The 23,541-nt window shown below is 36.2% G+C and overlaps 1 protein-coding gene across 8 annotated transcripts in view; it reads right to left on the reverse strand.

Annotated features, from left to right (window-relative positions):
- Window positions 1-23,541, reverse strand: part of BICRAL (BICRA like chromatin remodeling complex associated protein) — a 104,298-nt gene that overhangs the window by 4,301 nt on the left and 76,456 nt on the right. For all 8 annotated transcript variants that reach the window (XM_074310886.1, XM_074310883.1, XM_074310881.1 and 5 more), the window contains 9 exons: window positions 23,379-23,427; window positions 23,218-23,286; window positions 18,954-20,633; window positions 10,821-10,926; window positions 10,077-10,177; window positions 8,816-8,877; window positions 6,988-7,133; window positions 5,773-5,867; window positions 4,276-4,378 (listed from right to left, as the gene is read on the reverse strand). In XM_074310886.1, coding sequence (XP_074166987.1) covers window positions 4,276-4,378; window positions 5,773-5,867; window positions 6,988-7,133; window positions 8,816-8,877; window positions 10,077-10,177; window positions 10,821-10,926; window positions 18,954-20,633; window positions 23,218-23,286; window positions 23,379-23,427 — 2,411 coding nt within the window. The remainder of the gene's footprint in view (window positions 1-4,275; window positions 4,379-5,772; window positions 5,868-6,987; window positions 7,134-8,815; window positions 8,878-10,076; window positions 10,178-10,820; window positions 10,927-18,953; window positions 20,634-23,217; window positions 23,287-23,378; window positions 23,428-23,541) is intronic.

Raw genomic sequence — 23,541 nt, forward strand, 5'->3', positions numbered from 1 at the left:
TAAATAGATAATATAAGGTTGATATACAGAGAAGTGCAAGAAAATTCATGGTAATTTACAGGAGATATATAAGCAGAAATAACATTATCATCTAAAAGTGCCTCCACTTTTTCTACTTAACCTCTCCTTACAATCTTACTTTCCACCTTGTCATTCCATTGGAAACTGTTCTCCAAAGTGACTAATGATCTCTTAGTTGCCAATTCCAATGGCCTTTTCTCAACCCTTATTCTCCTTGACCTTTCTTCAGCCTTTGTCACTGTTGATCACTGTCTCTTTAATATTCTCTTTTCTCTAGGTGTTCAGGACACCACTCTCTCCTGGTTTTCCTCCTACCTATCTGATCACTCCTTCTCAAGTCTCCTTTGCTGGATCTAGTAGACATCTTAAATTCAATATATCCAAAACACAACTCATTATCTTTCTCTTTAAGCCCTTCCCCACCCTTTGCAACTTCCCTATTACTGGAGAGGGTGATGCCATCCTCCCAGTCCTTGAAACTTACAATCTGGAAGCCATCCTAGGTCCCTCTCTCCCTTAGCCTCCCATATCCAAGGTATTGCTAAACCCTACAGAATATGTCCCCTTCTCTGCACTCTTGATGCAGTCTCTCATTACTTCATAACTGGATTATGAAAATAGCCTGCTGGTGGGTATGACTATCTCCAGGTTTTCTCTATTGAAAGATATCCTCCACTCAGCCACCAAAGTGATTTTCCTAAAGCATATGTCCAACATATGCTAGCCCCCTCCTCCTTCCTTTCTTTCTTCTCACGCCTTATTCCCCAACACATACTCTCTGTTCCAATGACAATGACCTCCTGGCTGTTCCATGAACAATACACTCTTGGCTCTGGCATCTTTTCCACCTTTCCTCTCTATGCCTGAACACTTGCCTTTCACCTACCTGACTTCCTGTAAGTCCCAAATAAAATCCTACTTTTCGTAGAAAGCCCTTTTAATTCCAGTGCTTTCCCTCTGTTAATTATTTATTCTCTCTATATATTTGTTTTGTGAATATATTTGTATATATTTGTTTGCAAGTTGTTTTTTCAGCTAGTCTGTAAGATCCTTGAGGGCAGAGAAAATCTTTTGCTTCTTTTTGTATTCCCAGGAATACAAAACATAATACCTGGCACATAATCGGTGCTTGATAAATGTTTATTGGACTGAATGATAAAGCTCATGTCAATTCAATTTCTCACTGGTATCACTAAGCCTTAGCACATATCAGATGAAGTACAGCAATGAAAATGATCGTTTTCATTCAAAAAGAATAGAACGAAAGGAACAATGGAGAATATACTGTAAATCAGGCACGTATATTTTCAAGTGTACATCTACAAACCTGAGTGGGGAAGCATGGTGCATAAAATTTGAATCAAGGAGGGAGCAACAGAAGCAATCCTGGTAAGGCAAATAGGCATATGCCTCAGAACACCCCAAAAGAGGAAGAATTATAGATTGAAGACAACATGGAAGGAAGATACATTTGTGATGGGACCTCTCACATCTTTCCTGGAGACTGGTTTCTGCTAACTGAAAAGTATAGCTGGTATGTACCTGCCTTGCTGAAATAGTTAATCTTACAGAGAACAGAGCAAATGACCAGGAGGTCTATGGTCAGAATGAATAATTCTGACTTAATAGAAGAAAGGTTGGCAAATTAGTTATGATGGGAAACCTTGGTGACAAGTGATGACAGAGGAAGGAAGCTCTGTTCCTGCCAGATATTCTGACATGTGCCTTAGCAGGTGGAAGAGTGGATTCCAATGTGTTTGGAGAGAGAGGGAGGAGCCCACAGGCTGAGTTACCAAAGAAGAGCACAGGATTATAGAACCCATTCTCAAGAAGATATTAGAAGCCTTTTGGACTAATGCCAACATTTAAGAAAGAGGAAACTCTGGTCCAGGAAATGACTTGCTCAAGGTCACATAGGTAATGAGGCAGGATATGAATGCAGGTCCCCTGACTTCACTGATAGTACTCTTTCCACTGTCCCATGGTCTTCTTATGACATGGATTAAGAGAGATGGAAGATACTCAAGAAGAGTCCAGTGATGTCAACACAAATAATTCCAAAGTGTAAAGAAAAAGGATCTGTCTAAAGAGTTCAATATGGCTGCATAGGTTATGACCTTAGATTTTAAAAACATAAGACTAGGCCAAATATAAAAGGATCAACTAATGCTTGCAACAATGCTTTTTATTATGTTGGAGACAAAAATATCCAGAAAAGAATAGGATAGACTATATTTTGGAAATGGATGTAATGATGATAACCTAATTACAAGAAGACAATCTTGCTTCTATTTTCCCAATCAAGGAAAATAACCTTTAGAATGGGAAAAATTAACAAAAATTGTTAATAGGGAATAGAAACTCAAGATCAGTGGGAGACAATGAAAATACCTACTTGCTCATTAAGCATAGATGAACTACATCTATAGATGCATTAGTAATCATCTCTGAAATACTATGGAAGATGAAGAAATACTATAGGACAATGTTATTCCAATTTTCAATAGGGTAATAAACTATTACATTATAGTTATCTTGATTTCAATTCCTAACAAAATTCTAGAATAAACTGTTAAGCGGATGATTTTCAAGTACTGTACTTTAAAAGGTAAATGTTAATCATTAAAATTTGTCAAGTTTAGTTAGAATAAATTTTGCCATTTTCACATAAGGAGCTACATAGTTTAAATACTTTTTTTTTAGACTGATTACTAAACTAATAGTTTGGAAGAATTTCATAGATATAGCTACATTTTGGCAAGATTATTTATTTGCTTTTATGTTATGTACCAGAAGATAGTACAGTTACGTGGTTGTGGAAATGGCTTAACTGATTCTCACAGGCCCCAAAAGTGGTGATGAATGGATCGATGTCAGACTTTAGACGATAGTATTCCATGACTTTAACTTCTACAACACCACCAGATATTATTATAATTAACATTTTAATATGATTAAATTCAATTTTTTAAAATTAAAAAATGTTAATAATATTTTTAAAAAATCAGCTTATGTTTCAGGAAGTTTAGACTCCTTAAAAAACTTTGCAATTTCCTGAAGGTTCTCTTTCCCCTTTCTATTCAATTCTGGGCCAAATGTACTCATAATCCACTTGTAATTTCTGTCTTAAGTGTATATACAGTGATTAACAAACACTAGAGATTGTAGTATCCAATTGCATTGCATAGTCTAGGCAATAGGCATTCTTTTTCCATTTGGTTTTTCCTGACTGAATTTATGAAGTGCACATAACTATATGTTGTCCAAAGGGCAAAGAACAAGTACATGGAGGTTGTCAGTAGGCTACAAATAGAAAATTACAAATGAGAAATGAAGGATGCCATCAAAAAATATGGCCTATAGCAAGAGCAGGGATGACTGTCTTGACAGTACGCATGCTCTGTGTACATGACAAAAGAAGAGGCTGTAGGTATACTTTGTGGACCCAGTGGGTAGAACTTATTGGAGGATATAAATAAGAGGAGTACAAGATGAGGCAACTTATGATATGCACTATTGGAGGAAATATCCATATTAAAAAGATCAATGTTTCATTTGAGATTGAGTCAGCTCTAAAGCAGGACATCGGCACTGGTAGAAAGGCTCTATTTCAAGGCTCTGTTCTGTCAAACACCTGGTGATGAATTATTTAGCTGACCAGGGATCTCTCTAGTTAAATGTGAAGGAGCCTATCACTAGAGATGATTTTTTTTTTCTTTTTGTCATAGGAGATCTTGACAACTATTTACAAAGTCACAGAGGGTCTATGGATTAGATTTTGATTCAACTTATGGAAAAAACTTCCTTAAAACTTTTAAAAATAGAATGCCTCAAAGAAGTGAGTGAAATAAACAAGGAAAACTGAAAGATTGTTTCACCTTTATTTTTTTCCTTCTCTAAGATAGAAAATTTAAACTAATCTAAAGAAGTAAAAGAGGGCAGAGTAAAAATCTATGCAAGTGACAATGAAATGTTAAGGATGGAAGGCACAGTTCCTTAATTAGTTTTTGAGTTAGTACTGGCTAAGAAGTTGGGAATCTTAAATATGAAAATAATTTAATCACAAAGGTCAAACAGAATTTTAAAATGAAATTTAAGTTTTATAGAACACAGAACTTTCAGGGCAATTGACAAGAGTGCTGGGAGCTTTTTAAAAATACTTTCTTCAACATTATTCATTGTCCTATTCGCTTTTCACAACTTAATTCAGATAAAGACTCTTGCTTACCAAAAAAAGTTTTGGATATTGCTTACCAGGATCTACAAGGGCCAAGCGTTTATCCCTGGAAAGAGAAGCTCTTTCTTCTTGATTAAACATCCTGTCAATCATTACCATCTCAGCAGAAGGATTTATCCGCTGAAAAACAAGAAACAAAATCATTTTACATACCTTTAAAATCATTTCTAAACATGTCTTCAAACCCAAAAGGGAGGAATAAAATCACGAAGATTTAAGTTTCCGGTTTCTTATTGCTTCTTTTTACTCCATCTTCTGTGATAATTTATGTGTTAAGAAATTCCTTACAGTGAATTTTAATTGACGTCAGTAAAAGTCAGAATGTTTGTCCTTATTTAACAGATAATTTCATGGGTTTCATTTGAAATGAGCAAGTTATATTTTTTCTTTTTAAATTCAATTTTATTTTCATTTTCAAATTCCTTTCCTTCCTCATTCATTGAGAAAGCAACAAAACCCATTACAAATACTTATAGTCAAGCAAAACAATTTCCACATTAATTAGGTCAAAAAAATATGCTTCAATATGAACTCGAGTTCTTCAACTCTCTATGAGGAGGAGGTGGGCAGGAAGTTTCATCATGAGGTCTCTGGAACTCTGTTGTTGGTTCCTCTGTGCTGATCAGAGTTCTGAAGTCTTTCAAAGTTGTTTTTACAATATTGTTATTGTATAAATTATTCTCCTTTATTTGATTATTTCAAGACTTGTCGAAAGCACAATTATCTGAATACAGTTCAACCACACTGATAAAGCTTCTTACCTGTTTTAAATGCTTCTTCCAACTTGATCAGTTTTGCTTCATTGATAACTATTCCAGTTAAGGAAAAAATTCTCTCATAATTTTAGAGTTTTTCCTAAAATCATTTTTATCATCATTGGCTTAAGAACTTCACTGATGATAATATTCATGTGAGTAAAGTATCTCTGTTGATAATGCATCATCCATAAAATAATTTATAACTTAAAGGAAGTTCTTGGACTCTCAGAGGGGAATTTGGCTTGCTATCTTTTCCCAAGGTTTTTGTTTTCTTTTCTACTTAACTAGGATTTAAGATTAATTTTGGCATAGTCATTTCCATGGTTTTTTATCTATCCAATGCACTATATTCTGTACCTACAGTCTTTCTCATAAGATCTCCAGTATTTCATCTGTGCAAGGAACTATCTCCCTCCTCTTGGAAGAGAGGCAGGAGACTATTGGGTACAAAATGTTGCAAAAGCTGTCAGATATAGCTGCTACTATATCTGTCAGCTTATTTTAATTAACTGATTTTCTTTGTTACAAGGGAATGTTCAAAGGAAAGAAGGGAGAGAGCATAACAGGAAGTTATAGTGATGTAAAACAGAAGGCATCAATAAAGTAAGAAAAAAAAATAAGCTGTCATCTCTTAATTTCTGAACTGAAAAATCTTGTCTGAAAGTATGCTGTCTCTTTGGGTTATTCATCTCTAAAGCAGCTGCATGACATGCAATATGTTTCTGTAACCAAATCTACCTGGCTTGTAGGTCTTACCATGGCATCTTCTATAAGCAGACATCTATATTTGTTAAGCATAGCTTGGGTCCTTTTGAGGAGTTGAGTAGCAACTGATTCAAATTCACTATCCACTAAAAAAAAGAGAGAAGACAGGAAGAGTTTTCATCATCCAGGACAGCACTTATTTCAGGAATTTTTCAGGCTAGAAAGGATTTCGTGAGGTCATCCTTAGCTTTAGCATTATGCCTGGCACACACTAGGCTCCTCATTTCCCTCCTCCCTTCCCCATAGAACCTTGCACTAAAAGGTGCTATCTCTAGGGTTATAGCTTTGTACTTTTCCTTTTCCTCCCTCTCATCCTCCCTTTCCATCACTCTACCCTGCTTCCCTGGTCCTGACCTCCTTTTAGTTCACAGGAACCCAGAGTCACCTATTCAGACTGGTGAGCTCGGAGGCTCTCTTGTTCAAATCCATAATTTTATATATGAGGAAACTGAGGCTCAAAGAGTCAGCGGCTCACCCCAGGTTCATAAGCAGCATGACCAGAGGCAGGATCCAAGCCCTGGCCCTCTGATTCCAGAGCCAGTGCTCTTCCCACCTTAAGCAGAGCAGAAGTCATGCCAACCACGGCCCAACCCTGCAGAGTAGAGCTGGACAGCATAAGGGTCGGGGACAGCTGGTATCAAGCAGCGGGGCTGAAATGGAGGCAGACTCCCGATGAGGAGCAGCCCATGGAGTGTCAGCCTGAGTGCAAGGGGAAGGGAACAGCATAGTGGCCAACTGGAGCTGGGACCCACAAGCTGGCCTGTGATCTTTGGCCCTGCTCTACCAGAAAATCCCACTGCCCTTTCTGGCTATCTTACTTACTTGGCAAGTAATTCTCAAGCTCTAAGCACTTAGCCATAAGCAGAGTCACCAAGAACAAGGACAGGGTCAGTGTAAATTGTGTGCATGATGACCTGGAGGCTTTGATTTCAAGCACAGAGATTTGCCCATAAAAGACATTTTTGGTGAGGACATCACCTCTGGGTTTTGGGCAAGAAGAATGGGATGAGGCACTTCACAAATCCCAGAGATTTCTCACTGACATGGATACCAATAATAAGCTCCTAAGGGGCCAGTCAGTTCTCGAGTGGGGCTTTTTCAAAGGAAGACTTTCTATACTGAGTTCTAAAATTCTCCATCATCCTATTAGAAAGTCTATTGGCCTTAGTCACTGAATGAGTTGTTTCAAGCAGAAGGGCTATTTACCTTTCTTCAAATCCTCTTCAGTTGGCAGGGATCCCTGACACACATGATAAGAAAGGAGTCTCTGGACCGCATCATTTAGTGACCTGAACTGGCTTTTATCTGGTGTCACAGCATGGGCCTGATCCTTCTGTAACTGCTGGAGAATACTTTAAGAGATAAATTTCCAATATTAACACAAAACTACTTTGAGAAATCTAACCACAGTATCACATTTATGTAAAAATAAATAGGACTAACAATAGTGCACATATTTTATGAGATTTCTGTGTTATTCTTCTAATAGTGGAGACAGGTTGTACTCATCTATCTGGTATCTTGTATAAGCAATCAAGAAACATTTATCAAGCATTTACTATGTTCCAGGCAATACATTAGATGCTGGGGAGTCTAAAAAAAAAAAAAATCAAACAATCCCTACTGGGAAAAACAACAGGTACCAAAATAAATGTCTATAGAATACTTAAATACAAAATATTTAAGTACAGGCAATTAGCAGGGAGAACACTACCACATCAGGGGATCAAGAAAGGCATTAGTTAGCATAACAGGCAGTGTTTGAATGATGTCTAAGGTGATAAGAGGGAATGTACAAGGTAGAGGAGAAAGATGATCCAAAAGTATAAAGGAGATGAGAACCATGTGGCAAGAACAAAGAGAGCAGGCCAGTTTTGACTGATCATAGAATGAGAGAAGGGGAGTGATGTAAGATGAGGCTGGAAAGATAGGCTGACTTCAGGATGGAAAGGGTTTCAAAATGTAAAAGAAGAATTTAATTTTCATTCTAGAAGAGAGTCAGCAGTTTACTGAGTAGCAGGGGAACAGCGAATTTCAAATCAGGTGCTTAAGAAAAATTATTTTGGCAGCTATTTGGATAATCAATTAGACTGGAGAGGAGTTTGAGGGAGATGGACCATTGTAAAAGTCTAGTTGAAAAGGGAAAAGGGCTGAACTAAAGTAGTTGGTATATGAATGAAGAGGAAAGGACAAATGAAAGAGAAGGGACAGTGGAGGCAGAAAGGAAAGACTTGGCAACTACTTCAAAACATGGAGTAAGGAAGAATTAAAAGCTGAAGGCATTAAGATTACAAATCTGGGAGAATCAAAGAATAGTGAGGTCTTCAAAAAATTAAGGAAGCTTGAAGGGAGAGGGAGAAGGGAAATAGACAATGAATGGGTATGTTAAAAGCTGGAGATGTCTTTGGGCATTCCACTTATAACATTCCATAAGCAACTCGTAATGTTTGGTATCATCCTTGTGATCAATTCTGTATAAATGAAATAAAACTGAAGGTGTTTGGAGTTCATCCTCTGTTTTTCAAAGGCTGCTGGAGACTTGAACAAATGACCTTGGTTGCAGATAAATATGACAGTCCAAAAAACTCTTATCTGCATAGGTTTAGCACATTCACCTAGCTAAATTCATATCCTACATAAGCAAATCAACAAATATTATCTGGGCTGACTTTTCTGCTCTCAACCTTAAAGTCTGTTTATCTAATCATGCTCAATAGGATCCTCAGAATAAGAACTCTAAAAGCCTAAACTATTAGCCTTAAGAACAAAATAGTAAACAGTAAAAGATTATTAATCATTTTCCAGGATTTAACAAATATCATTTGATATCCCAATGTCTCCTAAGGAAGATGTTATCACACATTTTAGGAAAGACTTTGAAATATGTAATTTTTGAAAAGGCTAATGTAGAATCAGGAAACCCCAAAATATATCTACCTAAGATTTTTAACTTGACTTCTAAAGTTATGATAGAAACTGGGAAAACTGGCAAAATTATCTGAAAGTAAATTCAACTTTTCAGAAGTAAACTTACAAAGCTCCTTTAGTTAGCTGTTTTGTAGCCGGTCTCTTTTGTCCCACTGTGTGATTATCCACCTAGATGGAAAATTAATTTTCTAATTATTTTCTTTGATAGGAAAAAAAAAACAGGTTACAAAAATTTTTGAACATAAAGTTTCAGTTTTATTGAAAAAATAAAAATAACCAATAGAAGAGCAATAATTCTACAAATTTAGTATTGGCAACTTGCTACTCACTAAAAACTTCTGGTATCACAGGATGCAGTCACAACTCCTTAGGAGAACTCAGTTGTTAACTTACCACAGGATAACAAAATGTGTAAGGCAACATGTTTATAGATAACAAAATGAGAAAGATGAGAAATCAACAGATACCATTTAGTTCCAAGGCTCAGAAGTGAGCCTGGTATAGACTACTACTGTGGGTTAAACAGCAAAGTCAGATTCTGTTGTGCCTGGGTGGGAAGAGAGAACCAGTCCCTAGTTCTAAGAACAGCACCTCACTGAGCAACAACAAGAAATCCTAGAGATAAGAGACTTTTAAATGTAAAAGGATGGACAAAATGTTTAAAGTCCTTTTGGACCCTTAAGTTTTCAAAGTAGTGTTCAAACTTTATAAAACACTAGATAAAGTGAGATATTATTATTCTCACCTCTCTCCAAAGTATTAACTAAAAATGGTACCATTCTTCCCATTCAGGATTTTTTTCCAAGTGGCTAACAGCATTTGGCAGGACAGTTGATCAACACTGTGCCAAATGGTACTGTTTTTGCTTTGCTAAGCCATTGGTGACAGTTATTATAAGTAATAATAACTCATCTTATCTAGTATTTTATAAAGTTTTACTTTTTCACATAATTTTATTTTATTCTCCCAGTAATCCTAAAAGAGATAAATTGGAAGTATTATCTTCATTTTGTAGAAGAGGAAATGGAGGCTTAGGGTCTCACTGTTAGTAAATTAAATAACTAACTCTTAAACCCTGATCTTCAGCATTCAAGTCCACAATGCCTTTTATGTAAATCATTCATTCATGCTAGATGTTATTATCAATTCTAATTCTAAAACATAACAACTGCAACCCGAGTGCCCTCCCAGGTTACCTCTGTCTTCCAAAGACCTACCTGTGCATATCCTAGTAAAACTTCTTGTTGAAGAAGAGGTGAGCTCTGTTCTGAGTATGACCACCCAAAGCAGCCAAGTGATGCAGTTATACTTTCATCAATTTGGTCAAAATACTAAGTAAAAGCTACATTCAATAGCTGTCTTCTTACCTGTAAAATTTGTTGTCCTGGTGATGAACCCACTCCTTTTTCTTGTTGTGGCTGTGGTGTTCCTAAAGGTGGCTGTATAACTTTGTTTCCAGAATCCTGTCCTATTAAAAAAATAAACATATAAATCAGAAGCAGCAAAATAGTCAACCATAATTCTTTCTTGTATCATAGATAATTATTCTAAGATGAGAGGAGAGCAAGGAGAACTGATCTGTCAAACCTAGGGATCATCAGACAAAATAACTATCAATCCACAAAATAAGATAATTTAAACACCTGAGTTTCAACTCTTTTAAGGCAGAAGCAAATGGTCTTCAAGGACCTAAGTATACACAAAGCTGAGAGAAGAGGGAATAAAAGAAATGGCAGTGTCTGAATGGACATTGTTAGGGCTTTGCCTTTACATTACTAAACAGTTACTGAGAATGTCTCTAGAATCTTGTACTAGATTCAATGGGAAGCACAAAATAAATAGGAAGTAGGCAACTGCTCTTGAGTAGTCATTCTAAGCGTGAGAATCAAATGTGCACAAACAAAGAGACCTAGGGACAATTACCAAAAGCAACATACATTAAATAATACAAGACTAACTATGAAAGTGTTGAGAGTCACAGAAGAGAGGAGTGATCACAAAAGGGTAAAGTTAATCTGGAAAGATTTCATTTAGGATTAGATATGAGGAACAGGAACTGACTTTGGATGTCAGGAGGCAAGGTAAAAATTAGATAAGGAGAGGCTCCTGACCTGGCAATGGATTACTCAAGAGACCAGTTATTTGCGTTTGTCTCAAGCCATCTGGGGTCTTGGAAGTTGAAACGGGGGAAGTCTGGTTCAAGCTTTTTTTCTGAGCCTGTGAAAAATATTACCAAGATGGAAAAGAAAAATTTAAAGATTTTAAAGTCTTAACAGGTTAGTTATAAACAAATGACTCAAGTCCTTTAACAACTTAAAAATTCAACCAAGAAAGTTTTCAAGTTACATTAAAGAAACAGAAATGGAAAACAAATAGTATTATTTTCCTTTCATATAGGGCAGGGGTTCTTAGCCTGGAATATGTGAACTTTTAAAAATATATGCACACATATATTAAAATACATGTATTTTAATATAATTACTTTCCTTTATAATTTTATGCATTTTATTCTATGCATTTAAAAGATTATTCTGTAATAGAGTCCACAGGCTTCACCAGACTGCCAAAGGGGGCCCATGATATAACAAAAAAAGGTTAAGAACCCCTGATGTAGGAAGAATTTTAATAAATACATTTCCTTCTCCTCAAATCTCTGAGATACATTCACTGGTATCTCCTAAAATGCTTCTTCCAAGTTGGTTGGTTTCATGCCATGACAATAATAAATCCAAATATCCTTCCTTCGGGGGTTCTGCTTCACATGGTAACTACAGTCTAAGTCATTGAGATCCAAGAACTCAGTCATTAGTACTACATGGTTTTTATCCCTTGTGATTTTACACACATAAAAAACCCAATTCTTTTTTGAATTAGGACTGTAAACAATGACTTACTACATATTATGCTTTATAACGGAATCTGACAACCCTAAAACCAAGTCTGTCTGATTCACCAACCAAAATAATTCTATTTTCTTTTTGTGGCTTAACTGCAGTAAATCTTCTCAGCATGATTTTGAGCTAACTCATGTCACAATCAGCATCAACTCAGGAAACACTGGTATAAGGAGTTCTACTAACAGAGATCAGCAGGGCATCAATTTAACAATTTCAGCAAACAAAATTAGGAAGGTAAAACTGATGCCAAAACTTTCTTACTTGTACCATAAGGAAATGATCTCCAAAAAGAAACAATTCTATGATTTTATATGATGCTTCCTAAAGCTGAAGAGAAATAACTTTTTGATTATTTCCCACTCGTAAGGTCATCTATGACAATGAAACCCTCTAGTATTGTGGATCAGGAAAGGGAGCTAGCTGTATTTTATTTATTTTAGTTCAGTCATTTCCCTTAAACAACCTCAAATTCTTTTCCTTTCCCCTCCTTGCAAACAGAAAGCAAGACAGAAAATCAATTGGGGAATAGCTGAATAAATTAAGGCATATGAATGTGATGGAATAGTATTATTATTATTGTACTGATGGAAATTAATGTGATAGAATATGTTATTAAATGATAAAGGGGATGTTTTCCATGAATTCTGGCAAGACTTATATGAACTGAGGCAGCATGAAGTGAGCAGAACAAGGAGAACAATTGATGCAATAACAACATTGAAAAAAATGAACAATTTTAGAAGGTTTAAACACTGGTCAATGCAATGACCAACCATGATTCCAGAGGACCAGCAATGAAGCATGTATCTCTTCCAACAGAGAGGTGATGAACTCAAGTGCAGAATAAGGCACATACATTTTTGGATAAAGTCATCATAGGAATTTGTTTTGTTTAATTATATACATTCATTACAAAGGCTTTATTATTTAATGAGAGAATTTAAATCAGTCCTGTCTTACCTCATATATCAGTGCCTTAGACATGAAAAAACAAACAAAAACAAAACAAAAAACCAACCCATAATAATATAGTAGTAATTTTTGTGAAAATCAAGAATTGGAAACAATGAGAGTGCCCATAAATTAGGAAACAGGCTGAACCAACCATGATATATGAATATAACAGAATATTATTTTGCCATATGAAATGATGAATACAAGGAATTCAGAAACATGGGAAGATTTATATGAACTAATAAATGTGAGTCTGTAGAACAGAAACAGGACCAGAAGAATTGTATGGAAAATGATTACAACAGCATAAACTAAAAGATTCCTAAAAGAAATCTTCACAAATTTCTGAGCAAATAAAAAATCATTAATAGTCTTGGCGTACAAGTAACAGAAATATGAGTTGGACTTAATGGTCATTGAGATCTCTTTCAATTCTTAAATTTAGTGGTTTTGTGGACATCACTCCCTTTCCTCTCAGCAGAAAGGCAAGACTCTACCAGGGTAGGATGTAGTCTCTACACAGTCTAGTATATGTAGTTAAGACAGAGCAAACCTACTGAGTGTTTTTCTTTGCTACAATGGAGGACAAGGAAGAAACAAAATTATTTCTAAAAATCAACCAACCAAACCTGTCATATAAAAACAAAAAACATCAACAAAAACAGTTTTTAAAAAACAGAGGAGTAAAGAGTTTTAGTTCAGAACTTTATATAACAGGTCTTTGCTTTTCTTCCATAGCATCAGTGTTTAGGATATAACCTCTCTTCCTATTCTCTTACTCCTATTCCTATTCCTACCCCCTTACATCTAAGAGTCTAAGAAAAAATTCCTGATTTGACATATCTCAGTCATGCCCATATATATAGATATTATTTAGAGTACAACTCTCAGTCACTCCCATTTAACTTTGGCAGCAGTAACCTTATTTACCAGATATATTGTATACCTGTATACTCCAAATAATAGCCAATCTATTCACTCCCAGAAAACTTTTTTGGGGGGTCCCTTATATGGTATTTCCAATTCTGATAATATAAAGGTTATTTTCTCTGACTTCTCCAAATCTACTCATGTTAGACAATCAGTTCTAATTTCAGTCTCTGAAGAACCTTTGAAATTCCATGATACATATAAAATAAAACCTGATTAAATAGAACCCAACCAAAATGATTAATAATCAGATTACACACACACACACACACACACACACACACACACACACACACACACAAAATGTTTTGAGAAACTGAGACAATTACAAAAAAATTGCCACAGTAATTATTCACTGGATACTAGTTATGTACATAGCAACTTTATGCTGATCTAACATATCATTCTCAAGCTCAATAGACACTATGCCTTGGCTTCTGCACATACCTGACACTCCAATCAAACTTTTATTACATTCTATCCTTTGACAATATCCCTTGTTTTGCAGCCTTTGTGTATTGGTTTATGCTATTCCTTATTTTTTTATGCTATTCTTCATTCTCATATCTAATAGGTTAAAAAAAATTCCAAATTGTTCAAGTCTCAGCTCTAATTCCACCTTCTCCACAAAACCTTATCTTTCTAGTCAAAAATGATCTTAAAAGAATCTTGGAACTAATTAGAAGGGACCTCAAAGATTTTTAGTTCAATGGTTTCTAGGAATAAAGAATTCAGTTTATCCCAAGGAAGATCAGGGCTTGGGAAAAGGGCTATATAATTACAATAACAATAATGTCATTGATAGTCTGTATTTACAAAGCACTTTACATGTTATTTCATTTGAACATTTGATATTATCTAGTTTCTTATACAAAACAGAAATCTGCTGTCTACTAATTCCTACCACTGCCCCACAATTCCACCCTCTGAAGTCTCAAACAAAACCATTTTGATCCTCTTTCTGCAAGAAGACAATGATCATGTTTAAATCTTTTCCTCAGACTAAAATGAAGAAGATCAGTTTCAGTTTCTTAAAATGATTCTCACAGAAGTGAATTTGAAGCCCTTCACTGACCGTCCTCATTTGGCCAACATCTAGTTAACCATATAGTTATATAACCTTATAGTTAAAACATATGTCCAAGACTGAATCTAAAACTACAGATTTAGTCTGAGCAGAGTAAAGCATAAAGGGACCTAACTCATCTTCCCTGTGGACATCAGTCTTCCTCACTATATATAGTCCTTTATACTTCTCTTACCAAATCAATAAACCAGAAGGCGTTTATTGTCTTTTACATCAGACTTGTTGGTAAGATCTAAATTCAACTCTAACGAGCCATTTTCTAAACTGTGTATTCTGGGTGAGTCACTTAACCTCTGACCACTTCAGTTTCCCCTTTTGTAAAATAGGGATAACAACAGGGTGGCTGTGAGCATAAATGTTACATTTGTAAAATATTTTGCAAACCTTCAAACTGTTATATAGATGCTATTATTTTATTACCTATGAACCATGCATTTCAGAGTAGAGGTGGTAAGTAGCTTTAGTGAGAGAGATGAGGAGAGGAAGTTCTGCTGAAGATGGGAATAAGTGAAGATGGGAATAAAAAAATCCCCATTTTTGGAATGAGGGTAATATAAAGGGGTAAAAGTATTTTAACCATTGAGGGCTGAGTTTAAAGTAAAGGTTATGTTTAGAAGTTTTGAGAGACAACTTCTGATTAATTAATCATTTTATTAATAATGCCAGTGTTATATATGTGGCCCTTCTCGAATATCAAAGAATCATATGATGGGCTAATGGCATGTATGACCTTGGAAAAATTAAGTGTTCCAGAGGATGGTAATCAACCTAATTAGTTAGCAATTAATGTAAGAATGGATATGTCAATTAGACAGAGGATCATTCCAACTTCATGTCACTTTTAGACATCCAGACCACCCCAGCCTTGGGCAATTTAATCAAAGAATTTATTCCCATACAAACCCAGTAGAACACAAAAGTCTTTCCCATCTTAAATTCCTTTTAAGTTGGGTAGGGTCAGACTAAGACACAGGAGAGTTAATTTAATCACAATCAATAAGATTGTGCCTACAAGAGACTGAACATTGAAGGATATTGAAAAAGGGGAAACTCTGGACTTCAAGATGGTCATATTTTACCTAGCTAGGTAAAGACAAAATACATACAGAACAAAGGAGGAGATAATCCCAGAGAGATTATATTTTAGCAACTTTAGAAAAGTTAAGAGAAAAGCCTCCTATAGAGTGTCTCCTGAGCTGAAATCAAGAAAAGTAAGAGGCAGAAAAGAGTGATGATGTTCCAGGAATGGGAGGCAGCAGAGTGAATATAGTTTTGGGGCGATAGAGATGATCACTTTGGCTAATTGCAATGGTGGAGAATGGTAGATAGGATTGGATAAGGTAAGGCCAGATTTTCTATTTGTAGAGATGTCTGTTTTCTAATTTGTAAGAAAATGGGGAGACACTAGAAAGTTTTAACATGCTAATTAAAGTATATGATAAAGTATACAATCTATTGTTTTAGATAAAGTACTTGGTCCAATATGTACATGACCCAAGGAGGTCAGAGGTCAAAAGAAAGGTATGATAATTTTTATGCTAGCAAGTAACTAGAAACAGAGTGGTATACTCATGTGTAACTGGAGAAAAGCTAGAGTGAGTTTGAGTATGTGGATATAGGTTGTGGGGTGTGTGTGTGTGTGTGTGTGTGTGTGTGTGTGTGTGTGTGTGTGTGTGTGTGTATGTGAAAAGTTAAGAGAGATGTTCAGGGCAGAGGAAAAACTAGTTAAATTTGAAGAGGAAAAAAGTCCCTGGAAGTTTTCCAGAGTGCATATCATTAAAAAAGAGAAAATAAGCAGGAAAGATGGAGACAACAAATTTTATAGAAATCCTCTTGGTGAAATGGAGGATAGAGGAATTTAACTATGGCATGTCAGGGGAAAAAAAAAAAGCTTTCTGAAGACAAAAGGGATAAAAAAAATTGATGTGATCTGGGGAGCTAATGAATGGGATATGAGGGATAAGACTTAAGAAGATGGGCACACAGATATGCCAAGATTTCATAGGTAAAGTGGTTTATAGCCAGTAGTTTTGAACTCAGGAAATTAAAAGGAAAGATCATTTGCTAAGGGGCTGGAGGCTGATACGAGGGAATAGAAATTTTAGAACAGCTACAGACACTAGGTGGCAAAATGGGTACAGTGTTGGAGTCAGAATGATCTGAGTTCAAATATGACCTTAGACACTAGCTGTGTAATCCTAAGCAAGTTATTTAGTTTCTCTTTGCCTCAGTTTCCCCAACTGTAAAAAGGGGATAATAAAAGCATCTACCTTGCAAGGTTGTTATAAGACTCAAATGAGATCTTTTGCTTAATACTTGGCACATGTAGCAGCCATTATATAAATGCTTACTTTCTATAATATCATTTGTCTTGTGCATACAAGCACTATAGTAAGACAGAAAACTGGAGTAATGTATTTTGGAAAGATTGTTTTAAACAGGTATTTTTTGTTACACTTTCTTAACTAAAACATTGACCTAACCAGAACACTCTAGACACTGAGTATTCCAGTTAATGTTACAATTTTACTGTAATAGCATTAACTATTACTTTACCATTTTCTCCAACAAAGAGAGAAATGGTCTTAAATTACAGCAATAAGTTTGATTAGACTGAAAGAACTTCCTGACATGAAATTTAATACAGAAATAAGTTTCTGAAGTCTCCTTTCTGAAAAACTTTACAAGATCAATAACATTCATCACAAATGACTAAGATATATAGAACTTTGTGGAGGCAGTATATAAAAGATCTTTTTGCCTGTGGGATCTCAATCCAGCTAGACTAATTCCAAAAGTTCACCAGAGCACAATACATGAGGAGGGAAGAGTACATTTTCATAGCACAAGCCAAAAGTTTCTGCACCTTAAACCCTTTCCTCCAGTCCATACCTTTCCTCTTTACCCACCTGACCGATTCCTCCTTGGTCTGTCTCCTTTGCTGGCCTGTTGTCCATATTACACACCCTAATGTGGGAATTTGCCACACTGTGCCCTTTTAAATTCTCTCTGTAGATGCTTTCTCTTGCTGACCTTATCAGTTCCCATGGGTTTAATTTTCCTTTCTGTGCAGAAGATCACCATAGATAGCCATTTTTCCAGCCCATTTCTCCACTGCACTTCAATCCCTAATTGCCAGTTGCCTAATGGGCATTTCAAACTGGATTTCCCAAACACAACTTAAATTCAAAATGCCTAAAACAGGACTTTCCTTTCTCAAGTCAGTGCCTCTCCTAAATTTCCTAATTTCTGTCAAATTCACTACTGTCCTTCTAGAGTTTCAGATCTGTAATATTAGCTTTACCACATCCTGCTTATTCTTTCATGTCATATCCAATTGCCAAATTTTGCTATTTCTGTCTCATTGTCTCTTATAGGTGACTGACCCCTTCTGTTTTCTTAAAAAGTTACCTTAGTTCAGACCTTTATCACTTCTAGATTATCTTAACAGCTTTCTAATTGGCCTATCTCAAGTCTCTCTCCACTTCAGGCCATCCCATCTCTATACAATGTTGATAAATTAATTTTCCACAAATATAAATTTGACCATGTGACTTTCTACCCAACAAATTAAGTAGTTTCTTATGGCCTCTGAGTTGCAATCTCTCCTCCTTGATTCCTCTGAGTAGCTTTTAACGCCCTATGCAATCTGTGTCTAGGCTATTTCTAGCCTCACTGCATATTGTTCCCTACTGGATACCCTACAATCCAACTAAACCAGCCTCTTGTTCCTTTGTGGCATCCATGCCTTTCCAATTTCCCCTGATGTTTGAAACAAACTTTTTTCTTACCTCTAACAGAGCTCCTTTTCCTTTAAGATTCAATTTGGACACTATTTTCTTTATGAAATCTTCCTTAGGCTCCCCAGCTGCTAATTCCTTTCTTTCCAAAACTACTTTGTACTTAATTATTTTGTACATATTTGTATTTACTAACTTTATTCTTATGATACATATGTACTCATCTTTTCCAAGTAGAAAACCTAAGATCTAAGTAATTATTTCACTTTGTACTTTTACTCTCACACATCTAAAATTCCCTGGAACTTAATAGGTACTTGGCCAATACTCAATTAATTCTATTACCAGGTCCTTTTCTGAGTTCTTGTATCCAATATCTCCCTTAGACTCTTCAGTGGTTAGTCTTATAAAAATTGTCAAAATCCTTTCTACTCTTCCCATTTGTGCCCCAAAGGCCTTAAATCCAAAAATAAATATAAAACCACACAATTAATTTAAGTCTAAAAATATTTTAAAACCTGGGAATCAACAATCAAAACTACTTTCTATTCATTACAGAGAGGTCAGGAGTCAAGCTATCATTCACAACTTGGTTACCTCTATCACTTATTTCCTGCACCAGACAATGACTCATACCTGGCAAAAGGAGACCTGGGGCTGCGTCCCTACTCCTGGGGTGCTATTGAAGGTGCCAGTACATTTGGATGAGGAAACTGGAAGACGATGAGACACACTGGCTGGCCCTGAAGTCCGGTTGGGCTGAGAGAGCTGGTCTCCATTAAAGTTTGTTGCAGATGTTGACTGGACTGAGGGCCCAAGGCTGGGAAGGGCTGTGCTGGAGGAGCTGACGACCGTGAACCGACCAGGGGCAGAAACACTTGTGACAGCAGACTGTCCCGGGAAGCCAGGCCTTCCTTGAGAAACGTTGCTCTGGCCAGGTGACAAATGTAACACAGTTGGTGATGCCTGCTGCAAGGGCATCTGTCCACCAACAATCTGAGGTGCTGTGTGATTGACTATCACTTGGTTACCAGATGCTGTGAATGTCTGCCCAGACACCAGCTGGACAGCGGTATTCTGGTTGTTTAGCATTTGCCCCGAATATGATGGGTTGGTCCTAAGCATATTAGAGGAACCCCTGTTCAGCATGACATGCTCGGAAGCCACCTGACCAGACACCAGCTGGGAAGGCTGAGTCTGAAGAAGTTGCCCATTGATGGCTTGGACATGGTGTACTGAGTTTGAATTGACAGAAAGGCTTGTGGGAATGAGAAACTGACTTTGGGGTGCATGAGGCTGTGCCATGGGTGAGTGGATGACAATACTACCCCCCGTACTGTTCACTGCTTGTGAGGCAACTGATTTTCTTGTGTTCTGTTGATTTACAATGTTCACAGACATATGTGGACCCACTACTGAGCCCTGGGGTGAGCTTGCAGGGGCAAAAGGAATCCCTTGTTGCACATGGTGCTGTTGAATACCCAAATTGTTCACATTGTATGTATTTTGCTGACCCATTTGAATAGGCTTTGGTTGGATATTAATTGGGACTTTATTTGAATTTGGTGCAAGGCCCCTCTGTATAATAATGTTATGCACAGGTAAAGATGTCTGAAAATTTGTGCTGTTAAATGGAACAGTTACAGGCTGTGCTACTGGACTTGAACTGGAGTTTCCGAACAATGAATTGCCATTAGGAGTCTGTCTATGAACCAGGAGTCCACTACTCATATTTGTGGATGCTTGCTGCCCGCTGCCTTTCAATATGATCTGAGATCCATCTAGATTATTAATGGTCATCATGGAAGGCTGATTGCTAAATGAACCAATGAGCTGTATTTGACCAGAACCACTAATCTGACTGCTATTAGACAAATGCTGGCTGGGCACGCTGATCCCCACATGCTGCATGAAGCCATGCTGCACACCCACTGTATTGCTTGCAAACGATGCTCCAACAGGCACATGAGTCACTCCTATAGGCTGCAGCGTCTGACCTGAGTAATTAGAAACATTAGAAGCCTGAGTAAAGGATGCTGATGAAGAAGGATGAAGTGGAGCTTGTGCAAACTGTTGGCTAGAACTTATACTGGCGTCCAAATAAGCTTCTTCTGCCAAAGTCTGTTCAGTGATATTGGCCTCCTGCAAGGACTTCTGCAGAATGTCAAAAGGTTGGTCCTCACTGAGGTCAGGAAGAGGAGAGGATTCAAGTTCATCTTCAAGAAACTGAAGACTACTTGAAAGTGGGAGTCCATCACTAGATCCTTCTCCAAGCTGGCTGCTCACACCTTTGAGGGATGACTTAGGATCAGCATTCTGAAAGAACATATAGAATGTTACATGCCACCTCTAACTCTTTAATGCACTCATATATTAAAACAATTTAATTACAAATTCTATAACAGGGGAAAGCAAGCATATTTTATTACTATACAAAAGTATTGGACATAATTATGTACATTATAGAAAATCTCCTAGAGGTAATATCCAAAGCAAACATTGGAAGTTAAAGATTTATGCCATCAAAATAGCTATACAAAAATATTTCAAAATCCATTGAATGTTACATATAATCTGAATGAATACCTATACTATTCCACAAAGAACTTATATTGATTTTTAAAATTCTATATTATTTCTGTGGTAATGGTGTCTAAAATACAGCATTCAAATACTTTCTCTTTTCACTGACTGGTAAAAATATAAATCATTTTATATAGCATAAATTAACTCAGGGCTACTCATCTTCATTTTCTGAGACAGAGGCACAAAGAAGTTGTTCAACTTGCTACACATCTAAGGCTGGCCCCCTGCTGACCTGTAGATGTGTATAACTGTCCAGGAGTCAGCCAAAAGTCATCCCCAGTCCTAAAGGCCATGAGAACCAAGTCAGTCCTGGGAACTCTCTGTAGTTGTTCTGCAGGAGATCCAGCATGGGTCTCTGATCAAAGTAGACCTGCCACAAATAATGGCCCAAGGGGATCCCAGAATGTCCAATCTCCCAGATATTCTCTCAGACACGGGTCAATCTGGTAGCTCCCCAGCATCACTGGTCAGAGAAGAGTATATACCTGCATCCCAGCCTACTCAAGAGAGACTCCAAAAGGAAATCAGCTTTTGTTACATAGTGAGTTCAATGGCCATTAATGGCTGCTTGAAAATGAGTCCTTTGAGAATTTCAAAAGCCACCTAAGTACCTACTTTAGTATTCAAAAATCAGAAAGTCATTATTTACCATATGCTCCCAGTGTGACAAGAATATAAGAAAGAGGAGACAATCTATGTTCTTAAAGGGTGAAGCTTATTTGAAGACATAAATAAGAATGGCTTTAAAACATTTTTTTCAATGCCAGAGGTTACATATATGATTTTTCAGCATAGTATTTGTCAGGACACCCAAGAATTACAAAATTAAGGCAAAGAATGACAGAAAAAAACAAAGCTAGGAAGTCAAATGATATTTAAAATAAATTTTAGGTTTTTTAAGGGATAAAAAAGACAAGAGTATTTCACAAAGGTTGTACTCTTTTGCAGGAAGGGTGAGGAAGTAAAGAGGTGAATGCTAGATAATATCAACAATCAGGAAGGAGAAAAAAAAAATCTGAAACTGATTGAGTTAAGTTCATAAAGAGGGGAGGGGAGTTAAAATAATCTATAGTCATCATAGAATGGTACTGATGAGGCCAAAACTGAAGATTTCAGTTGAGATCATTAAAGCTGAAATCCACAGGTTCAATAAGGAAGAATTACGTAGTGGTTATACTCAGCCTTGGCTAATAGGTACAAGACAGGAAATATAAGCCTATGAAATGAAAACTCAAAACCATCTTTTACACTGGCATTTCATTTGATTCTTGCACAGAAGACATTCAGTGAACATTTCTGAATGAATGAATCAGTGAACTCTATTATCCATGTGAGAGTAGCAAGTGAAATACCTGTTAATGTTGATCTTGATGAGACAGGGTCTTATATACTTAGTGACTTTATATCAGATCTTTACCATATGAAATTAGACTGATTCCATAGGAGACAGGCAAAATTCAATTTTATTCAAGTTTTTATCAGTGAATGACATGATCCAATAAACATAGAATAAACTATGTAATCACAATGTACTACTGTAGTAATAATCTTAGAGATAAAATAACAGACTCAGAAAGAGTCAAGCTTGCTGGAAAACTTGAGTAATCTAAGATCTTAGAAAAATTAACTTGGAAATATTATTGGGATATCTGGGTAATTAAGTAAATTGTTTCATCTAAAATTGTAAAAGTTCTGCATTAAATTACCACTTCTGATTTAAGATCTGTAATGAATTTTACTTAGTAATAAGGGTAACATTTTAAGAAGTAATAAGCATCATCAAGTACAATATTTTATTCATTAGTGAGAAAGCAGACTTCACTAAACCCTACTTCCTGAACCTTAAAAAGGTGATGCTGACTTCTTCAATACACAGATCTAGCCAGAGGCCTATAAACTTAAAGAACTTAAAACTTCAAGGTATAATAAATAGCCTGAACCACCAGAAAATTAGCTATCAGTTGATGCATTTTTTTTTAGTCTTAAGTAGGGCAAATTATAGGCCCTTGAAACTGAAGTATATAAGACTTTAGAAATATTTCTTTATGATTTTTACCAAGGTCACAATGTCCCCAATTCATTTGGGATAGACAAAATTGAAAGCTTAGAAAACAGACAAAGAAAATCTCATTCATAGACTATCCCATTTGGATAGTTCAAGTAATTTTTCTCTCCAAGAAACTTCACAAGAGAAGGATTCAGAATCTCATTAAGTGACAGAAAAAGTCTGATAGTGTTAACAGCAAGACAGGAAATGTTAACTGCCTTTGGCATGCATGGGGCATTCAAGAGCTGTTCATTTCTTGATACTTACGCTAGAATTGGCGAAAATTGAATTTGAGTTGGCTGCAGAATACCCTGCATTAGTCAAGTCATCAGTGCTCTGAAAAGGTACAGATTTGGCAAAATGATGGTTACTTTAAGTAAAACCATTAACAAAGTTTATGTGAGTTGATGTTCTAAAATAATACATACAGATTTGCTACTAGGTCCATGTAGAAAATAGTTCAATGCCTGTGGGTCTCTAAAAAACAAAAAAAGGGGAGAAAGAGAAAAAAATGAAATAAAACAATGAATCACCTTATCTTTCAAAATTAAATTTTCCTAAGAAAAATAAAACTTTAGTAAAACATTCTTT

This window comes from Sminthopsis crassicaudata, chromosome 4, assembly GCF_048593235.1.
Source record: "Sminthopsis crassicaudata isolate SCR6 chromosome 4, ASM4859323v1, whole genome shotgun sequence".
NCBI lineage: Eukaryota > Metazoa > Chordata > Mammalia > Dasyuromorphia > Dasyuridae > Sminthopsis > Sminthopsis crassicaudata.